General features: G+C 30.1%; 1 protein-coding gene across 1 annotated transcript in view; it reads left to right on the top strand.

The window, feature by feature from the left end:
- The first annotated feature begins 599 nt into the window (after positions 1–599).
- Positions 600–24,054, top strand: part of LOC107451860 (SEC14-like protein 2) — a 36,299-nt gene continuing 12,844 nt past the window's right edge. The window contains exons 1-8 of the mRNA XM_016068091.3: positions 600–688; positions 1,955–2,023; positions 7,609–7,684; positions 10,883–10,926; positions 13,475–13,540; positions 15,339–15,432; positions 20,279–20,373; positions 23,794–23,872. Of these exons, the coding sequence (XP_015923577.1) occupies positions 1,973–2,023; positions 7,609–7,684; positions 10,883–10,926; positions 13,475–13,540; positions 15,339–15,432; positions 20,279–20,373; positions 23,794–23,872 (505 nt within the window). The 5' untranslated portion in view covers positions 600–688; positions 1,955–1,972. The remainder of the gene's footprint in view (positions 689–1,954; positions 2,024–7,608; positions 7,685–10,882; positions 10,927–13,474; positions 13,541–15,338; positions 15,433–20,278; positions 20,374–23,793; positions 23,873–24,054) is intronic.

Below are 24,054 nucleotides of genomic sequence, written 5' to 3' on the forward strand. Positions count from 1 at the left end.
AAAAGTACTAAAATTAAACGAATCATCTAGGCTGCTTCATGTTGCCAGAAAGGATGAAAAAATCAAATAAAAAAAGTTTTTGTTTTAAAGCTTGACGATAATGTTTTCTTGATTTTACTACAGCTGTTGTAGTTATAACATAAAAGTAACATGTCTATGAAAATTCATTAAATCAAATATGATCAACGATATTCATCGATATCATAACAAAAAAAATTAAATGTGCGGACTAACTCGCTTCTTAACAGTAAATGAACTATTTGTTACAAAAAGATTCTATCAAATATTCTTTTTTTTTTTTTTAAATAATAGATTGACCATTTGGTACCTTTAGATAGATTGATCATTTGACCATTTGGTACCTTTGTGGATAACAAGTAAAGGAAAGTTATACACTTTTTTTTTCTAATTGTAATAAAGTTCATTTTCTCAAATTCACTTAATCTTCAATCACTCAGCTGTTTATAATTCTCAATTGACCTTTATTTCCTCTCAAAATCGTGCGTATTCCATGTGATCTAATCTCTGTAATTCTGTTCTTTCAAACATGACGATATGTTGTAAGAAAGTCTGTAAACAAAATTTGTCGCCATAGAGATTTCACAGAAATGTATATTCAGGTGTAAGATATTTAGCTCATAATGGCAGATGTACTTTTTCAACTTTTTAAACAAGAGAAAAAACACAGGTACAGTTGATGATACTTTTTTGTTACCTCGTATTAACTTATTAACCTCGGAAAAACTATCTTAAACATTGGTTACAGTAGAGATAGTCATGATTAGAATGTTTATAAAATTCTAAATTTGAAGGAGAAAAAAATTGGAAAATTCAAGAATATTAAAGCAGTTTTTAAGTTCAGGCTTAAGTTCATCTTGTTTCGGTTCTTCTTATGTGGTTTTAAAAATACAAATTGTTGTGTTTAAAAAGAAAAATAAAACTATTCAGTTGTTTGACAGAACTAGTATTCATATTTTGAAGAAACGATAAAGTATAATGATTGTGGTGGGAATGTTTTTATTTTTTTATTATTTACCAGAAAAGAAACAGACAAGATGAGATATTTCAGTTTTCTTGAATCGCATGGTCCATTTTGGTAATCATAAAAACTTCATATAAATTTACAGAAAATAAAAAAGACGCAGCACTCTTATTTTCTTCCTCCATCAACAGTATTTATAGTTTCAGTATTAAAAATTTAAAAAATTAATGCTTTTAGTTCGAAAAAAATATTTGTTAACACTAGATTGCCCAAAGAAGTCATTTTGACTGCTTTTAATTTCAATTAGAAAAACAATAATGAGACAATTTCTTAGAATTTTGTACAACATATAATTTTTTATTGTCAATATTTACTAATAACTTGTTATATAACTGTAAATAATATACAAAATATTAAAAATTAATTTTAAACAAGTTTCTTTACACATTATTTATTGTTTTACAATACAGTCATTTTGACTGTTTTTGGGCAATATAGGTATATACTAAGTTTCAGCCTTTATAGCGTTTATAAAAGAACATTTTATTTTGCATTTTGTTTGGATAAAAAAATTTTATGATTGTGTAGAAAAAAAAATCCGATGCAACAATAAAGGTTACTACAAGTAATGCTAACAAAAGTAACTTTAAGGCGGCCAAATACCCATGCGCGCTTCTAACTGAACTATTGGAATGATATTTTTCTGTTTGCAGTTAGCATCACATATTTTGTTGCTTAAAAACCATATCCATTCAAAAAAGATATTTTTATTAAGAGAAAGAAATCCGATCATTTTGCACAAAAGTTGTAGAGAGTAATATAATTTTTTTTTCTCACCGTGTAGGTTCTTATGCTGATTCATATAAGAGAAACTTCTTGAATATTTACAATTTATTAAATTTACTGAATGGTATTCATGGAAATCGTATGTGATTTCTTACTATTATTTAGTGTTAATATTTAATTTTTCAGGAACCAGGATTCTCAGCAATGATTGAAATTGAAGACGTAACAGAGGATGAAAGAAAGGCTATAGAAAAGGTAAAGCTAAAAAGCATGATTTTTTACTATGTATAAAAACTTAGGAATATGTACGATAATCCTAAGTGTTATTTGAACAAAATTGATGATTCAAAAAAATCGGACTGCTGATAAAACGCTTGTTACTTCGTAAATGATGAGTTAAGTGAAAGAAAGGTTGATTCTAAGTAACAATTTTGAAATAAATTATTTCAACACCAAAAGATGCCAGTTTAGTCTTACGTAACCATAAGTATCTAATAATAATTTATTTTGCCAATTTTTTGTCAGATTTCAGTAAATCTAGATACTAAGTTACAATTTTCGACAGATTTTGGAGTAAGACGTAGGTCTTAGTCCACTTCAAGAAATAGCTGGCGAATAAATTCAGAAATTCCTTTCTCTTGGCATAAAATTAAAACGCCAAGATTACTAACATGCAGAGTTGGCCGTTGATTACAGTAATCGATTACAACTGTAATTGATTACAGATAATTACAGCTATGTAATCAATTACTTGTAATCACGATTACAAGTAATCAATTACTTGTAATCGTGATTACAACTTTCAAAAAATTTTGATTACAGCTGTAATCATGATTACAATTTTGATTACAGTAATCAATTACTTGTAATCACGATTACAAGTAATCAATTACTTGTAATCGTGATTACAACTTTCAAAAAATTTTGATTACAGCTGTAATCATGATTACAATTTTGATTACAGTAATCAATTACTTGTAATCATGATTACAAGTAATTGCGATTACAAGTAATCACAACAAAAACGATTACAAGTAATTATGATTACAAGTAATCAAAATATATGATTACATGTAATCATGATTACATGTAATTTGATTACATGTAATTGTGATTACTTGTAATCAAACTATACGATTACAAGTTATTACGATTGTATACTATAGTCAAATTTTTTATGTAAGTATTCATGTGTTTACATATTTTTATGTACATAGAATGTACGCACGCATGAACGTACAATTTGCGATTCCTATACATACAATGTATGCACAAACGTTGTTTGTACGTACAATATTCATAATTATATTGTAATATACTTAATGCAATGCGCATATGCTTAGTACATATAATTATGCATTTATGATACATGTACGCATGTATGTTAGTTTGTACAAAAAGGCAATGTTTTGTATCTTTGTATACATAGACAATGTATGTATGAACGTATATGAAAATAATGTTTATGCGTTTGCATGCTTTTATGTACTTAAGTGCATATATTGTATAAATTTACGATAATAGCACGTATATACAATGTACGTTTGTATATAAAATTGTACGTATTTGCGTACAATATGTAAAAATGTTATTTAAAGGTACAATATATGCACATAGTTGCGTAAATAAAATGCGTACATGTATACATGCATATTTATATGTACATCGATATATGTGCACGCAAAGTATGTACTTATGTACAACTTACGTATGTACTTGTATAACTACATACTTTGTTAATACTTATGCGCATGTAATGCATGGATGTACAAAAAAATAGTTATATGCACAATGTATGCATGTGCATACAACGTATACATGTACATAATTACAAGTAATGTACAAATACGTGCGTACATTTAAATATATGTAATTACAATATACACATACATTGTGCATACATTAAAAAAATTTATATGAGTAAAGTTATTAAAATTTGTTTTAAAATTATTCTAAGGTATATGAAACTCGACCTCATATTTTTTAGAAAGCAAACGATAATTTTATTTGGAATTTCTAAATATTAATTCCACACATAAAATTTACCGTTTTTCTTACCATTTAAAAAATTTCTATGAATCATGCATTATGTTATAAAAAAAATAAATCTGTATTGTCAAACATTTCATGAAAATACCTGAAAATAATTTTTTATTCAGAGAATTTCAAAATGATATAGAACAATTAAAGCTGAAAACTAAATTTAAATATCGTTTGATTTTGTCATTTAACTTGCTTGAGTCATTAAAAGTTAACTTACATGCATTTTATTTATTGCATTGTACACATATTTAGACATAAATGTAATGTACATATGTATACGTGTAATGTATGTACGCATGTACAATGTATGTACATACATTCATGTATTGTACGTGCATATATAGTACATATGGATATGCATACATGGAACATACGTGTATTGTACATGTGTGGATACATTCATTGTACATATATACATTGCACCATATGCATAGATAGGGATAGCATGCATGTACACATGTAAAATTTGTACGAAAGAATTATGCCCAATATATTTATGCACATACGTACTGTATATGTACACACATATGTACATTATATGAACATTATATGTTCATTTCATCATATGTACATTATATGAATATACATCTGTACGCTATATGTATATACATCTGTACGCTATATGTATATACATCTGTACAATATATGCATCTCAAATGTGTGTATGTACGTACGTTATGCATGTCGAATGCATGTATGAATATATGTGAAATATAAATACGCCCAATGTACGTACAATAGTTCACAAATGTATTATGCATATTTGGATACTTACATTGAGCATGAACATATTATGTACATGTACATAAATACACTGGACATGCATATCATGTACATGTATACATACATATATTGTACATCCTACAGATATACCTATATTGTACATGCATACATATATTGTACTGTTCATAAATAAATTGCACATACATGCATGGGACATACATTGTACAGACAATGTATGTATGTTCGTACAAACACAAGTACTTGTATATACATGCGTACATGAACATAGATATACATTTTACATACACAAATATTTGCATAAAATGCATATATTCATTGTGTATAAATGTACATGCCTACATTGTTTGCACATACATACGTAATTATTATCTATATACATACGTACATATATTTTATACCTACAATATAAGTGTATGTACATGTGTGTGATACTAAAATGTCTGAACATATGCACTAGATAAAATCATATGTACATACATTTCAGTTACATTCATTTGTACGTATACAAATACGTACAAAATGCAGTACATGTTAATACGTGCAAAATGTATCATTATAAAATACATTCTACTATCTACTGTAAAATATAATCATTTATAAGAATACAATAGTCTTGTAATCGTGTAATTAGATTACATGTAATCATAATTACATGTAATCAAATTACATGTAATCAAATTACATGTAATCATATATTTTGATTACTTGTAATCATAATTACTTGTAATCGTTTTTGTTGTGATTACTTGTAATCGCAATTACTTGGAATCATGATTACAAGTAATTGATTACTGTAATCAAAATTGTAATCATGATTACAGCTGTAATCAAAATTTTTTGAAAATTGTAATCATGATTACAAGTAATTGATTACTGTAATCGACTATGTAATCATGATTACAGCTGTAATCAAACTTTGTAATCACGATTACAAGTAATTGATTACTGTAATCAATATTGTAATCATGATTACAGCTGTAATCAAAATATTTGAAAATTGTAATCATGATTACAAGTAATTGATTACTGTAATCAAAAAATGTAATCGATTACATTTTTGGCCAACTCTGCTAACATGCACTCCAGAAAATACGCGAACAATTAAAAACAATGTTCGGGATTAGTAGATTATATCAATTCGTAGCTTGTAAGCAAGAAAAAAAGGAAATGCGTAATACCTAATTGGGTACTTAAAACTAGACAAGAAGATACCAATGAAATGGCTGTACTTTCTTATTTCTGGCATGTTACAACTAATACGCTAGGTTTTTTAATCAATTTTCGGATCAGATTTACGGATCAGATAACACTTATAAGTTACGTCACACGCATGTGTTAAACCTGATTTGCTGCTGAATCGTGACATAAGCAAATGCCAGGATTTACTCACGCGTCGTTTCGCTTGCAGGTATCCGACCCATAAACTTTAAAACCAGTTTATTCCAATTTAATTAAATGCCATTTCAGACCCTCAGCTATCTATGACAAATGTTTTACGTTTCGTTAATCATTATTGTGTAAAAGTCAATCACTTCTTCATCGCGCAAGACTTTCCCGTTTCGTTCATCAAACACAATCGTAATCTTTTCCGAAAATGCTTGTTCATAATTTTTCTTGATCTTTAAAATAATAAACGTATTAGGATAGGTTTAAAACAGCCAACTATTAAATTATATTATTGTTTTTTTTAGATGATTTTTCATCACATTTTTATTTTTTTTGCCAAAACATTTAAAATTTATTTGTTCATTTCGTCTTATCACGCTAAACAGCAAAGTACAAGCTTCTGTATGCATACTTCCTGATTTTGCTAGTTTTTTACAACGCTTCTTCATAATCTTTTTCGTGTCTGTAACGGTAGAATTTTGTAGCAAAAACTTCGATGTAAGTTTCAATATCTCGTCATATTATCAGCTTGGAATTCCGACCATTTCCCGGCAAACTAAAGTTATCAAATCTCTATAGGAGCTCGATATCCCATGAAATTCCAAAGCTCCAAACATTCCAAGTTCCAATTTTTTTTTTTAAACAGATCGCTACTAACAGAAATTATCGCCAATGGAAATTTAGACCAACTAAAGATCTCAAATTTCTCTTTATTTTTGCCTTGTGTTTGATGCTAATACAAGTTGCAATTGTTCTCGTAATGGTCTGATAAACGGGAAGGGTTATTTACGCAAATAAGAATTTATTTAACGATAGAGCTTATTCCTTTTTATTCCATAGTCATGTTAATTTTTATTAAAAGAAACTTTACCCTCATAGTCGAACAAAAGAGAACAATTAATAACCTAAGTTTGTAATATCGTTCTTAATTAGTATATTGAAGAGCATGCACATGCAATACTAACGAAAACGGTTAATTATGTATTTTATTTTTATAGCCGTAGTTGAACAGCCGACCCAATTTTTGGGTTTACGTTTACTAATGTTCAACTCCGCAGCCTTGTAATTTTAAACCAATTCTGAATACACAGAAACTCCTGAATTAATACCCCCAAAGGTATTGATTTGTTATGGGAATATGGAGGACTTTTGCGACTCGACAGATTTAACGTTGCATCAGTCACTTTACTACACGGGGAGTCTTCGGTAGGCAGGGTTCGAACCCACGAATTGTCGGACATGGGCCTAGCGCCCTACCAACCTGGCTATCCCTACCTCACATGCTTCAATTTAAATCTAAAAGTGAAAAATCCATCTTATCGAAAAATAAAGATACCGTAAATGAATATTCGCTAAGTTGGGGCCCAACTGTATGTAAAAAAAAATTCAAAATTAAAGGATTTAGCTGTTAAAAAAGTTAGAAATAAAGCGAGAAAAAAATAAAAACCATTAAAAAAATATTTTGAACCTTTATATCCTACCTTCCTAAAAATATCACATTTTGATTACCCTTAAACGTTTTTCGCACTTAAATTTTTACTTAAAACTTCTAATTTATATATTGTTTGAAAAAAAATATTTTTGAAAATATATGTTACGAGATGATAACTTAATTTTCAGTCAATTGATAATAAACAAGTTGAGTAAAATATCAAATTATTTTCCAGTTAAGGAGAAGAATTGAACACGAATTAACACCAGCACTACTTGAAGATAAATCTCTGTACTATAGATTTTTAAAAGGTATGTCATTCAGAAAAATATTCCATTTTCTTAAAAGTATATATATATATATATATATATATATATTGTAGAGTTTTTCCGCTTATATGGGGATTGCGGGCTTATGTCAATTACTTGTGTTATTCATTAAACATATATTATAACAACACTTTTATTACAAATAACACATCAAACAAATTGGGAAAACCACCGAATGATCGACTGGTATCAATCAGATTCATACTATCTTTGGTGTTTTAATATCAATTCATATTCAACGTGATTACACATCACCGACCGCCATCTGTCGGTATAAAATGGTATCACTTATTATCATCCATACACTACGCTCCTCCCTTTTACAATCTGAAAAAAAAGAAAAAAAAAAACAAGGCAAGCAAATTAATCATAATAAACAATTACAAAACAAGAATTAAGAAAAGGGCAGAATAATTGTTTTACCATTTTGCCTTAATTGAATTGTTTTCCGTAAGTAGGATGAAAGAAATTTTGAAGGAAGTCAACGTCGAAGCATTATTCTGGACATTTTTAATATTTTTTTTTCGCCCCCCCCCCCCATGCTTTAACCTTTTGACCGAGGTAGGGACCTCTAATAACAAGTAAAAATATTTCTTGGTATTTTTAATTCTAAAAAACAGTCTAATATTTTTTTTAAAAAAATCTTTTAGAATATCAGAATTATATTTGTATTGAAAGATAAAATCCCAAAAAAAGAAGTTTGAACTTTTTTTTCCCATTTATATTCAATTATTTATCAATAACTGAATTTGAAAATTAAGGAAATTTCAATGGTAAGGAACTATTTCTCTTAGATATAAATAGTTGCAAATAAGTGAAAATTTGAAAATTTATTGTTTGAAAGTTAACTGTGTTTTTATGATTTTACCTTAAACGCAGCAAAAGGCACCGGTGTCTCTTGATTGAATTTGATAACCATAAATTATTAAAATTCTAAGTATAATATTTTTCACTTATTTTGATCTAAATTTATACGAAAAATAAAAAGATTATGAAATTATGGTTAATAAAAATTTTGCATCAAAGAGTAAATTAAATTGTTTGTTAAGTGAAATTGAAGCAGGTTGATATTGACACCGGACATTTTTTTTTCTTTTCCTCCAAATCTTCAATTGAATTGTTTTCCCAAAATCTGATGAATGCCCGGGGCAACATTAAAGCAGGCTGATGTTGACGCATTATTCCTATTATTGGGTTGTTTTTTTTTTTTAAAAAAAATTGCGTTTTTATTTAATGTTTTGTTCTTCTAAAATTTACCTAATTTGATTTTAAATTTCTTGATAAAAATGAGATTTAAAACTTCTAGGGAAAATGAGATTTAAGGATTCATTTAGAATCACTGAAAAATACAAGACATTCAGGGTTTCAGTTAAACAAGTATATATTAATATTATTATATGGGGAGCAGATCGAAATTCAAATTATAAAATCTAACTTTTATAATTGTTTTTCAATTGATCATCATATTTTTTAAATTAATTTCCGTTATCACTTATATTATTCACTATTTATGTAAGATTTATTTATAATTTGTGTATTATAATATAAATTTAATTTTTTTTATGTAATCTTAATGGTGTATTTATGCAATAATAGTATTAATATCCTTAACACTAGGAAGACTGAAACTTAGCATGTACCTATATTGCCCAAAAAGCAGTCAAAATGATTGTAAATAAATAAATAATGTGTAAAGAAATTTGTTTAAAATTAATTTTAAATATTTTTCATATTATTTACAGTTATATAACAAGTTATTAGTAAATATTAACAATAAAATAATAATATGTTGTACAAAATTCTAAAAAATTGTGTGATTATATACATAATTTTTTTTCTAATTGAAATTAAAAGCAGTCAAAATGACCTCCTTAGGCTATCTAGCGTTAAGGAACTAATTATTATTTTCAAAATTATGTTTGTAAATCAATTTTATTTTAATCTATCACCGTCGTTGAACAGTCGACCCAATTTTGTGTTAACGACTGTCAATGCTGAACTCCGTAGCCTTTTAGTTTTGGACCCAATCTAGAAGACAAGGGTACCCCCTGGATCAAATATTAGGTGAAATTTACCGTCGTGGAGGACTTTTCGATGGAAATTTAACCCCAGCTTGGGTTAGGAACTGAACTGTATGAAATCTACAGAGAGCCAGATATTGTGAAATTCATGAAAATAAATCGAATGAACTGGGCAGCTCACATTTTCAGAAGGAATGATGACTCAAATTTAAAGAAAATCCTATTACACAAACCCCTAACGAACAGGAAAAGAGGTAGACCCAGGCTGAGATGGCTGGATTTAGTTGTGACTGATTTCCTTACTCTAAAGGAGAAAAACTGGCAAACAAGTGTCAAAAGTAGAGAGAAGTGGATTCGAATTCAAAGGAAGGCACTGGCCCACCCTGGGCTGTCTAGTCAGATATGATGATGGGTTAGGAAAACCACGAAAACACCAATGGTTAGCCTGGAGGCAAGATGACTCTAACCCATGATCCGTCTATCATTGAAGATATTTTACGTCAGCACTGCGGTCGGTGCGAGTCGAGTGCTAAATTTGTATCGACCAGGGATTCGAACCCAACTGACCTCATTGGGAGCTGAAAGCTCTATCCACTTTTTCAACACCGCTCTTGTAAATCAGTTGTGGTTTTCTTTACTTTTTGTCAACAAATGAGTTAACAGGTAGACAAAGCTATCGAGAAACTGAGTAGATCGCATGCGCACTAATAACATAAATATTTTTTGCTACAACATCGAACCTTAATACGAGAATATTGAACCATAACACGGTGCAATTTTTCGTCATTTTAAAAAAAGAGTTAAATTGCAATGAGTTCCCGTTCAAATTGAATCACAATATCGTTATAAACTACGATGATGCGGTTTCCCTAAGCAACTTTTAAAGTTGAAGTTATGGTTCCCCAAACTTCAAAATTTCTAATAACGCATCTATTTTCCTTTTAAAAATTTGAATTTAAAGAGCACGTTTGCTTTTTCTTGTAGTAGTTATTATTGTTGTAAGATACTCACAAATTTAATAATATAGGGAATTATTGAAAGGAATTAAAGAATTATTGAACAATCCTTAAATATTATTCTTATTCTTAAATTAGTAGAATACTAAAACCGAATATTTTTTGATTACTTTAGTTGTTTAATTTCATGCTTTCATTTCTAGCTCGAGATTTCAACATTACAAATGCTGAAGCTCTGATTCGAAAGGTAAGAGCAAAATATTGTTATTTATTATTTTTTCTTATTATTAACTTAATCTTTCTATGAAAAGTTTTGTGTAAAAAATAATAAATAAAGAATCAAATTTCAGATTTATAAAGAATTAGATAAGATAATCTGATCAGCAAAGAATCAGATTTGTTTATTATATTTTTTACAAATCCCGTCTGTAAAAAAATTTAATAAATAAATCTGAAATGTTTTTTTTTTTAAATATCCAATGGCACATTAAAAGAAAATTGAACATCAAAAAGATAACAATAAATCTATAAATAAGAGCGAGCAGTCCAGTAGCGCTCCCAAATAGATTTCTGAGGAAGAGCAGAGCACCTAGACTGGTGAGACAAGGTCACACAATGTACAGAAGGGATCATGTTGAATAGAGTAAAACTAGGCAAATTATGAGAGAATAATTGAAAAACAGCATAAACCGAAAATGATTCATTATTGTTTGTCCTCATTGTTTTACATTATAAAATCAAGGAAGAGTTCGTAAATTCGTTCCAGTCCAAACCTTAGCACCTAATTTCTTGTATCAAACGTTGAACTCGAATAGTGTATGGACTAACAAAATCTATTGGTTCAAATAATCGACCTGCTGCTTATAACAAGCATCTTTTAGATTCCTTTCCTTTGAAAAGAAATGTTTTTTAAAATCATTGTAAAATGCATAAGTTTTCTCATTCCATTCAACTCCTGAGACCTTAGAAGTTATCAAGTTAGTGCCCAGTATACTTCCAGATACATAAACTTAATTCAAACTCTTGAATTAAGAAATTCTTGATTCTTGAGTATTCTTGAGTATTTTCAGGTGAGTTACTGAAAATACTCAAGAAAATACTTAAAATTCTTGAGTATTTTCAGGTGAGTTACTTCTCTATTTTCCAAGGTCCATACTTTCTTCAGATAATTTTTTTTATATCTTAGCTGCAAGTAGGAAAGGGCCCGTGGCCCGACTTCACTCCTAATAAAACTCTGCACATTCGAAACACATCTAACTTCGTTTTTTTTCCAAATCTAAATATCCTGGTCATCATCCCCAAAAAATCTTGCCAAGCCTCTTTCACTTGAATAATTTCAATCATCAAAGAGGCAATTTTAATATCTGCTACGAAAGCAATTGGGTTTTTTTCCTTTCTGGATTTTATCAAAAGGCTAAATAAGTTGGGTATGAAATTAAGACTGGTGTGTAAACATTCATTTAAACTTGGCCACCTTTTAGTCTGCATCAAATATAATCCATACTTTGCTTGTAGCCTTATCGGAACGTATTACTGCTCTATGTGATAGATAAAATGTGTTTTCCTACAAATAGAGCATGATCGATGATATTCTCGGAAAGAAAGTTCATTATAATTGATTTATATTCAGTGGGGAAAAAATAGAATCCTTTCTTAAAGTTGTTTTTAACTCCAAAAGTCTTACTCAGTATTTTCTAACAACGATTTCATATGCTGTTTCAAAGGAAATTCAACTTTATATCAACTTCGAATTAATATCTTATACCAAAATTAACTAAACATTATTGACCTGACGATGTTTGACCTTCCACTTAAAAGATTCAGTACTATTGATTCATTAGTTTTTTTAGTTTTTTTTTTAAACAATTTAAGTAAACATGTGGTTCCGTATTTCTTAAGGAATACTCATTTGATGACATAGCCCGACTATGCTACCTCACTCACGTTGATCATTGAGACCATCTGATATAACGAATAAGAAATGATTGAATATCTAAGAACACGCAAAAATTCCATGTTTGATTAATGCATTAATGAGAGCTATAAACAAGCATCACTGAATCTATATTTAAAATCTTTCGTAGTTTCATTTATATTAGTGAGAAAATCTCATTTTTTAAATGTCCTGAACTATCTAAATGGAATTTTCGAGCGAATTTCTTGATTTTAGATAAAATAACCCCTTTTATTCTTTATTCGAATTTTAAGATGATTGAATTAGCGGTTCTGGAGTTATAAGAGAATCAAATAGACAAACTCTTTATTTTATTATTATAGATTTTTATTGCATAATTGAATCACATTTAATGATTTCTCTCACTATACTACAGTAGAATGGTGAGAGACTATATTCTCACTATACTTTTCATTTGCAATAGAAAATAAATCGCCACGATTGAAGTTATGTTTCTATTTCCCTACACATAAATTTCCTATGTGCACATTTTAAGTAAAGAGTTCAAAATATTAAAGCAATTAAAAATAATAATACTTCCAACGGAAAAACGCGCTTAGCAGCAGTGAATCCAAAAGGAATTGAAATAAATGAGACAATGAAAAAAATCGAATAAATATGACAACCAAAGCTGCCGTCTTCAGGGGGTACCAGCTCCGGAAGTCATAAAAGCAAAACCTTGCTTTTATGTACCCCCTGAAGATGTCAGCTTTAGTTGTCATATTTATCCGATTTTTTTCATTGTCTCATTTGTTTCTTGTGTGCACGTTATTTTGTTTACAAGAAAATACTTTTACAGTGAATAATTTTATAATGCAAATTATATTTTTAAATCTTATAGCATATGCTTCTCAGGGAGAAATATAAAATAGACAAGTTTGTTCTTAAAGACTATGAGCCACTTGCAGTAAGTAACACGTATGTTTATCTTTGACATTATTTTATTACAAATTTTCCTATATTATTATGTTGTTTCTCATGCCATTTTTCACCTTCATTATTAGAGACATGACAGATCTCCAGAGAGCATTTTATTCTGCAATGAGATAATAAATTGTTATTTCTAAATTAAGATTCTTTATACTATTTTTGGTTTCATTTTGACAGAATGCAGAAACGTGCATAAATTACTGAAACCCGGGTATAAGAAATCGGCAGGTCCGGTAGTAAAAAATTGGTAGGTCAAATATGATATTTTTTTAATGCTGAATTTAATGCAACAAGCGAAAAAGATTTTCCGTCTCTTTTCGAGTTTCGTGAAAGCGCGGGAAACCACCTTTGGAGGTCCTCCCTTAACCCTAATTGCGGTGTTCTAAAATTTAGAAAATCAGGAGTAGGAAGCAAATTTCACTCCCGTCATCAGCGTCAAAGGGATCATGATCAGTGATTACTAGAGCCCGGATTTTGATGACCTAAAAAATCTCAATTAATGCCCTTAAAAAGTGCAAAAAAATGCCTTTAAAAACTGCAGAAAATGCCCTTAAAATGCGAAAATTGCGCTAAAAATGCCTTATGACATGACTTAAATAGAAGTAAAAATATTGAACTAAAACAATGTTTTACTCTTTAAAATTATTATGAGTCGTTTCAAAAAATATAAAGCAATGCAATACTTGTTCTACGTTCATTAAAGTTTGAAAAATATGTTTTATACCCTAAAAAAAAAAAAAAAAGGAAAATATATTGACTCCAAAACATTTTCATTTTGTATAGAAACTTAAATGAATATAACAACTTCCATCTCATAATATTACTAAATATCAGAATTACAGTGGATTATTAAATTTTTTTTAATATTTTGAAATGTAAACGAGCGTATCTCTTGTCTGAAAGCAAATTTTTATACCAGGAGAAGCTTCTTTCAATGTCTACTGATGTTATTGGTGCGTACTTGAAAAGGACGGTCACACTTACTGACAATTCTTCCTCAATTTGAAAAGATGTTACTTCACGTTTTAATATCCTAGAGATTTTCTTCATTGTTTGAAAGCCAGTGTAATAATAAAAAATTATAAAAAATAATAAAAATTAGAAAAAAATTAACTAAAAATTTAAAAAATGCTTTAAAATGCAAAATACGCTCCAAAATTTAAAGAAAATGCCCTATAAATCTCAAAAAATGCTCTAAAGGACAAAAAATGTCCGAAAATGCAAAAAATGCAAATGTCATCAAAATCCGGGCCTTAGTGATTACCTTTCCTACTTCCCTCCCCCAGTGGCAAAAAGAGCCCCTCAGAAGACCTCGTTATCTTCTTATCGAGTGAAAAAGTTAATATCGTAGTGACGAACATGTATAATTGTTACCAGGCACTAGAAACCCAATGAAAATAATCGGGTCCGGCTTCCCTTTACAGGATCTTGAAATAAAAAACTGAGTCCGAGAAGCGGGTATTGGGTAGCAAATTTCGTCTGCCGGGTTCGGGAAATGAATATCTGCCCTAGTACTGGGTAACTGTCAAGAACCCAATTTATATCTTGTTGTAATTTCAAAACACCGGAAATAACTCAAACTATTTTTTTGTAAAACCACTAGAAAGTAATTCCAAGTCCGACTAGTCAAAAAATAAGTAACTAAACAGGTAAAAAAAAAAAAAAATTTTTTTTATGTAATCCTAATGCATTTTTCCTGTTCAATACATAGAAATAAATGAGTTTTTTCAGTCTCAACACATTTAATTATACTGAAAAATTATTCTGTATTTTAGATTTTAAATGAATATTATCCTTCAGGCTTTATGTGTTATGATAAAGAAGGAGCGGTAGTGCGGTATTGTGATGTTGGCAACATGGATATGAAAGGTAAAAAATTCTAAAACACTATAACTGAAAAGTATCCGACGAAAATACTATAATGAATGAAAATATTATAATTAAAAATCTGCTATAAGCAACCAAAAAAATTACAACACTATAACTAAAAAATTTACAATAAGCAAATAAGAAAATCAAACGATATGGCTAAACGAAACATAACATAGCTTTTCTTCGTAGACACGATGTTAGTATTCTTAAGTAGACCTGCTTATAAGCCTACGGTAAGAATATATGTTGTACAGACCACATGATGAAGGTTAAATATTCAAATAATCCCTTCAAGTAGAGATTAAGTGCAAGCATTCATTAAGAAATTCAACTTTTACATACCACGTTCTAAAAATAGTTTGTCATATTAATCGGTAAAATAAATGATTTGAAAAAGGGTAATATTTATAAGAATTTTAATGGAATATCAATTTTAACAAGTCATACCTACTGTCTGAAAACAGTAAAATCAACTTTTCTCCAAAAGTCTAGAGCTTGTCAAAAACTATACTTACAAGAATTAACTATTTCAAGAAGGAATATGGAGTAAACAGCTGGGACAGATTTTAAATCGGGTCAGCAGGAGAATTTATCAAATGTGGTCTTGCATATATTTTATTTTATAACCGTCGTTGAACAGCCGACCCAATTTCATGAGTTTACGACTACTTACGTTCAACTCCGTAGCCTTGTAATTTTGAACCAATCCAGAAGACAAAGAAACTTCTGGATCAGTACCCCCAGAGGTATTGATTTGTTGTGGGAACATGGAGGACTTTGAGACTCGACAGATTTAACGTGCATCAGTCACCATTTACTACACGGGGAGTCTTCGGCCGGCGAGGATCGAACCCACGACCTCTTGGATATGGGCCCAGCGCCCTACCGACCAGGCTATCCCGGCCTGTCTTGCATATATTGTACAAACAAAATTCCTTCTTCAACTTCAACTTAAAGAACATGAAAAAAATCAAGTGAAGGTGACATGTCATTGTGTTGACCTTCGCACGTTTCGGAATTGTCAGTGTTGACAATTTGAAGAAGAGCCTCAGAGCTCAAATAAATCTTGTTAGGCTAAATTAAGCCTTACCTATTGAAACGCAGTGCTATAAGCGAAAGCAGAGAGCACGCCGCACTTTACCATACTCAATACTCAACATGAAAAATATACTGAAACCAAGTCTTTTACCTATCTTCCATTGCTCTACATAGTTCAGTTATAATCATAAGTTTGTGTTTCCTTCTACTAATACCAACAAAAAAAAATTCTCTTCAGTTACCGAGCTTGCTTCTTGAGAGTCATTCTTTATTCTGAAAAATTTCAATGTTATAATTAATTCTCTTTCTAATATCAGTACGTTTCCCAATATATGAAGGTCGATTCCAATTTAAACTGTTGCATCCTGGAGTACCCACAAAATTCCCTCACACTTATTTCTTATCTCCCATTTTTATTATCTCGTTCAAACTTGTCCCTCTATTGCTATTGGTTGAATAACTTTTCACGTGTTTGTCTCTTTATTTCTATACCATTATTTGATGTTCGTTTCTATATTTTCATTTGTGCTTTATTCACGTTTTTTTTTTTTTTTTTTTTTTTTTTTTTTTTTTTTTTTTTTTTTTTTTNTTTTTTTTTTTTTTGGTTTTTTTTTAATTTTTTTTTGCATTAGTTCTACATAGCTCAAAGTATACTCTATCTTTTTTGGAGATTATAACCTTACAAACAAATTTAATCCATAGATATTTAACTTCACAAAAATCAAACCCTAAAATTGCTTATCTCCTCTAGTTTATTATTTTCTAAAAATATGTCATTTAATTTTTTCGGATTAATTTTCAAAATTTATGCTTATGATTAATGTTAGTCAGTACACATTAGTCGTCTACAAAATCAAAATCAGAAATATATTCTGCTAGGTTCCATCTGACACACTTTTTTTTAGTTGATTCTCTTTTCATAATCTAGCCAATACCATTTGAAAAGATTGTTGGAGAAAGTATACAACCCTGCCGTCGGAATCAACGTCGAAAGATTCTGATAGTTGTCCGGCATGCATAGCTCGTATAGTGCAATTGTATATATGTATTTCTGATAATGTGTTTAGAAAATATTCGGGAATTCCATAGTGCTTCAACAGCTCCAAGAGTGTTCTTCTGTGTAAACTGTCAAAAGCCTTTTCAAAATCAATGAAACGTAAATATAGTGTTGATTCTCTTTCAACAGATTGTTCGACTATAATCCTTAATGTCGCAATGTGGTCTGCTCATGTTCTCTGAAACCTGCTTTCTCTGGTTGCTGGCTTTCGTAAATTTCCCTCTTTTCGTCAATTTCCCTCTCCTCGCCCTCTCGTGAATTTCACTATTCTAGCCAAAATTTTGCTACATACATTTAACAAAGTGATTCCTCTCCAGTTGTCACAAATCGTCAAATCACCTTTTTTTGGTAGTTTTATCATCAGGTCTTGACCCGGCCACTCTTCTCTCTTCATTATTTTATAAAGCAGGTTAAAGCTTTAATTGCAGTTTTTGAACTTTCATTGAAAAAGTCCCCAGGTAGGTTATCACTGCCAGTAGCTTTCCTACATTTAAGCTATTTCATTGCTTGCTGCACCCAAGCTGGGTTGTTGTACCTGTCTCTATGTTTAATTGTACGGGTGCTTCTTCTGGAATATTTTCCCCGAAATATCAGGATATGGTTTGTTTTAAGTTTCCTTGAATTGATCAATCCACTTTTTGGTCTTCTTTTGTAGTACTTTTTAAACCTTGTTAGTTCCTTATTATCCACTCAATCACTCGTCTCTAATTTTGTATATGATGTTATAAATCTAACTAGTTCTTTAGCTGACGAGGCCAGCACATCCTTTTATCTTATCCTGCACTTATCTTACATTCTTTATTTTTTCTATTATCCTCCAAACGTTTTAATTTTATATTACCAAGTTCTTTCCTGATCACGTTTTGTCTAATTTCACGTCTTTCAAAAACTAAGTTGATGGTCTTTTCAGTTATCCACTTTCTATCATCAAATTTCTTCTTTCCAAAAATCTCATCCGCACTTTCTATAGATATTTTTAATTTCTTCCCATTCTTCATTTCTTTCCACCATGCCTTTTCAAGTGATTTAAAGCCGAGAAGCGATTTCTCAAAGTCAGTTTAGATTCGTGGTCTTTAATTGCTATCGACATTAAATCTCTTGTTCGATATCTCCCTTTCTTCATGTTACTCAACTTAATTCTTACTTTTCCAATGACCAATAAATGGTCAGAAACCTCTCTTGCACGAACATTTAATGAAGACCTCTTCCATTTTTTATCTATAGTGATGTGGTCATTTAGTTTTCTTGCCTTTTTATCGGGAGACATCCAAGTAGCCTTATGGAACTTTTGTGTTGAAACATTGTTTCTGCTATACATAAATTGTTAGTCATGCAAAAATGGATAAAAGCTCCCCATTTTCCTTCATCCTTCCAAGTTCATGAGTTCCAATTGTAAATTCAATTCCGCAGTTCTCTGATCCAACTTTAGAATTCAGTTCGCAAGTAACCATCAATGTGTCTTTTGAATTAATACTATCTTTAGTATCTTGTGGAACTTAGTAGAACGCTTGTTTCTCTTTATCATTACTATCATTAGTAGGTGCATGTACATTAATAATGGACATATTTTTCTGTTTTCTACTGTTTTAAAATTAACATTCTTGGCATTAGTGAAATTAGGTATAATACAAATGAAAAGACCCAACTTGGAAAGTCTATTATTTTCTCTGAATATGTAAATGAAGATGATATTCATTGTAGAAGAGTGGCATTCTTACTTTCCAGAGCAACTAGAAAATTTTTGATGTCCATTTCTGTATTTTCATTTGTGCTTTATTCACGTCATTTTTATTTATTTATTTTTTTTTGCTTTAATCTGCACAGCTCAGAGTATATCTATCTTTTTTGGAGATCTTAACCTTTTGAATAAATTTGTTCAGGCAATATTTTACATTTTCAAACACAAGAGTGTATTTACTAGAAATAAGCATACCGTTATTACAGCGAACCATCACAAAATACTCTAGTTTCACAGAACAATGCTAAAGAGAAGCTTTAAAATAGAAAATAAAAGTATCTTAAGTAAAAGTATGTTAAGACAATGAGAAAGGTTTTTAGAACCGAAACTGTAGTATGTCGGTTCCTGTATTTTCATTTGTGCTTTATTCACGTTATCTTTTTTCCCTTTAGTCTGTCAAAGTATACCCTATCCTTTTTGGTGATCTTAACCGCATGAATAAATTTATTCAGGCAATATTTTACATTTTCAAACTCAAACACAAAAGTGGATTTACTCGAAATAAGCATACCTTTGTTGCAGCGAACCATCACAAGATACTTTATTTTCATAGTCCAATATTAAAGAAAAGCTTTAAAATTGAAAATAGAAAGATTTTTAAGGGAACTATGTATAGTTATTTTATTCTTCCTAAATTCATGTTGTCATTATAAAATGTATGAGATGGCAAAGGAAAGAAAAACACGTGTTTCATTTGTTTTCATTTTTTTTCCATAAATGCTCACTAGTAGTTATAAAACGATTATGTTCCAAGACTTTGCCTAATAATTCTCTTACTCCGTATCCCCTTATTCCGTATTCGAAAGAACTTCAACTTCGCAGCTATCCTCCTGTTTTCGCTGTAAACGGTCTCATCTTGTAGTCAGCGTTACTATACTTTTTTTTAAGCAATAGTATTGGAAAGTTAATGAGTGTAGACTTAAGTGGCCTCGGTATATTTAGATACATAGTTAATTTAAGTATATCTTTGTTACATATTTAAATATAATGACACGTCATTATAAATACAGGCCTTTTCTCTATGTTCACTTTTGAGCAAGTTGCCCAACATGCTATTTCCTGTTTGCAAAGTGATGTTGACAGACTTACAGAACAAAGCAAAAAGGTGAGTGACTGTAATTTGATTAATAAAAAATTAATTATGAATCCTCGTAAATAAAACTTTAATAATTTTTAGTTTTAAGAAACGGATTTACATGCAAGCATCAATGCTCTGAAATGCCCTACGTGCTTGGAGAATCGCAATGTGTATGGTGCTTTGGAATCCATGCTATAAGAAATGCGTGCAAATTTTGTACGCTTTCACTTGAAAAAGGTAGCACTTCCGCCGAGCTTTCCCGCTCTCAGTCATACTACTTGAGTATAGTTAACCATCTCCAGCCTCTCAGTTAGACGCTTGTGCAGTGTGAATCGAATTTAGAAGGAGGAAGAATTCAAAAAGGTGGAATGGAGAAGAAAAATCTTTTTGACACATAAATTTCAAAATGGTTTTAAAATAAAATGATAAAGCCTACACATTAAGGCATGGGTTTAAAAGAATAACTAAACAAATAAGTTACAATAATTTAAATAAAAAGATTTTTCAGATTCTGGAGAATATCTGCTGAGTTGAGAGCAAAATTGGAATTATAATATGATCGAAACCAGATAATTTACCTTGTAAACTTGAACATTTCTTGTAATTGCAACATTCGTTGTACCTTAATAACATTACGCTGACAAAATTAAAAAAAAAAAAAAAGAGTTTGACAGCATTCCTTATGTCTTACATAAAATAACCTCGTAAACTTCTAGATGACTCTTATTTTCTGGGATTGCCCTTCCCCTATATTTATCAATTTTCGATATTTTTGTCTATGTATTTCATTTGAATGATTATGTATTTGAAGGAAGGATTTGATCGTTTTTGATCTCCATTTTTAAAATACTTTCGTAAAAATTTGCATTCCGACGCTATTTCTTGTGAGTGGAAATTAAGGTAAGCGTTACCGAACGTAGTGTAAACGTAACGCAAAACCTCTCTGCATTGTTAAATACGAATACTTTTTTTTTTTAAACAATACAACAATGTTTTACAATTTAATTCTTTTTACAACTAAAACTTGAAGGGGAAAAAAAGATATAACGTCTTGAATGTATGATAAGAGCCATAAAAATCCTATTAATAAATTCAAGAAATTTTTCCTAAGGAGTCAAATATGCTCTTTTGAAAACTATACTAACTAAAAGAAATAAAAAAATTATTTTAATTCAAAAAAAAAAATCTTAATTCTTTTAGACTTTAAAAGAAAAAAAATTTTTTGACCAAAAGTAAAACATATTTATCAACATTCAAATTTTAAATGAATTTAAGCAAATACTCAGACCAATCGGATACCTGCAGGCAATGACACGCGTTGGTCGGCCAATTAGGTTCGACACACTCATGTGATGTCACTTACAGGTATCCCATTAAATCTAATTCGAAAGTTGATTCAGTGTGATAATGAACACAAGCTCTAAAGTTGTACCACATATGATTAGTTGCAAGTACCTAATTACCAAGTTTTAAAGTAATAGATTTATTATTCGGTGATTTATTATACGGTAATTTTATTATACAGTTTTGGTAAAATCCTCTTAGTGCATTGCAATGACATTTCTGGAAAAAAACATTAAAGTCTGTATAATAAAGCGAAATATAATGCATTCAAATCATTTATTTTTCTAATTTTTCGTAACTGCTTACCAGAAATTCTGGTTTTAAGAATTATAGCTCTACTTCCACACATTCAGTAAAAAATTTAAAGATGAAAAGTAAATGTAACCGAATAAATAGTTTTTGCGTAATGTATCATGATAAAATTACTAAAATTTATCTCATTTACCAAATTTTATCCTTTATTATAAAACCATATTTTATTGTTAATTTTATCAATTATTATCAAAATGGTTCGTTAAAAATTTTGGAGCTTTCAGGTGCACCATCAGGTGCACCCATAAAATTTACCCTATTCTGGTAGTTTTGACTACTTTTATTTCAGTGTAGAAGTCGCGCAATCGTGAGTGCTGGGAAAAATTTAAATTTTAAAAAGCAGATTAGAAGACCAAACTTTAAATAAACTTAAAACAAAATTCTTGAGTTTGCCGGCGATTTCAGTATAAAAAATGGGTGCATTTTTTTCTGTTTTCAGTATTATTTAATACTTGGTGTCCGATTGCTCAGAATAAAACATGTCATAATGTATATTTCCCCCCCCCCAAAAAAAAATAAAAAAAAATGTGTAAGGGAAATAACTCTAGACCCCTTTCCTCCCCAAATAATTAAAACAAGTGGGCGAGAAGAAAAGATTCATGAAGAGAGTTGAAAGGTGCCTGGCAAAATAATCCTTCCTTTAATTTCCTGAGATCCTAAGGGCGCTGGGCCCATATCCAAGAGGTCGTGGGTTCGATCCTGGCCGGCCGAATACTCCCCGTGTTGTAAATGGTGACTGATGCACGTTAAATCTGTCGAGTCTCAAAGTCCTCCATGTTCCCACAACAAATCAAGACCTCTGGGGGTACTGATCTAGGAGTTTCCTTGTCTTCTGGATTGGTTCAAAATTACAAGGCTACGGAGTTGAACGTAAGTAGTCGTAAACCCATGAAATTGGGTCGGCTGTTCAACGACGGTTATAAAATAAAATATTATTACTAAATAATACTACTGCCTATATTCTTGAGAAATATTTTTTTATTGTTTGAGGCTGCTTTGAGGATAAAAAGGGAGACTAAAAGTTGGAATATCTAAAAAATAGGGTTTCAATTGACGAACAAAATTGAAAAAGCAATTATTTATGATTTAAGCTACAATTTAAGGAGGTACGTGGGGTCAAACTTTCCACTTTGTTTCAAATATTTCTGTTTTGAAATACCTCCTCTCTGGCCTCCAAAGGAAGTTTAACTGCAAAAAAATCTTTTTCTCTCACACCAAATTCATGAACATAGCGAAAAGTGATAAGTATAAGGGAAAATGTGGCGAATGAAGTTCGAACCCCAGCTGGTATATACGAATTCTGTTCTTAGTTCACATCTACTGCAGATCTGACGTAAAATATTCTCAGTGGTTGACGGATCATGGGTTAGAATCACCTTGCCGTCAGGCTAACCTTGGGAGGTTTTCATCGCTCTTTTAATGTATCGCAAATGCGAGTTATTTTAATCAAAAAATACACCCCGATGTCTACGTTGGACATTTCACATCCGAAGTGGTGTCAGGATTTTTTAACATTTCAACACATCGTAACTTTTCGATCTAAAAGAATGTATTCAAATATTTATTCGAAACTTAACTCAATAATTGTTTTAATATCTAATTCCGCATTTTTTAATATCTAATTTTTCAATTACTAAGTAATATGTATGAATTTAGTAAGTAATTTTTTTTATCATATGCCGATTGAAGCTTCTATTTTTTAACAAATCAAACTATTCTTTTTTGTTTCAAAATTTGATGCGTTAAATTCAAACTGTATACATTTTTAGTTAAAAAGTACAATATTTTCAGTTGGGGAAACCAGTGGCACAATTTACTTGGATTGCAAATATTGAAAATCTCAATTTATTTTCCGTCACTTATAAGCGAGGTAAAACTATTCTAGTTATTCTTTTATAATTTGCTAGTCGATTAAGTTATATTTTAATTATTTTTAAGTGCATTATTCTCTATAATATTTCATTTCAATTTACATGCATAAAAAACATTCTGCAGGCATAGTAAAAACATTACTATAATGAATACACATGTAAGTGTTTTAAATTTATCGCA

Source organism: Parasteatoda tepidariorum, chromosome 7 (genome assembly GCF_043381705.1).
Source record: "Parasteatoda tepidariorum isolate YZ-2023 chromosome 7, CAS_Ptep_4.0, whole genome shotgun sequence".
Classification (NCBI taxonomy): Eukaryota; Metazoa; Arthropoda; class Arachnida; order Araneae; family Theridiidae; genus Parasteatoda; species Parasteatoda tepidariorum.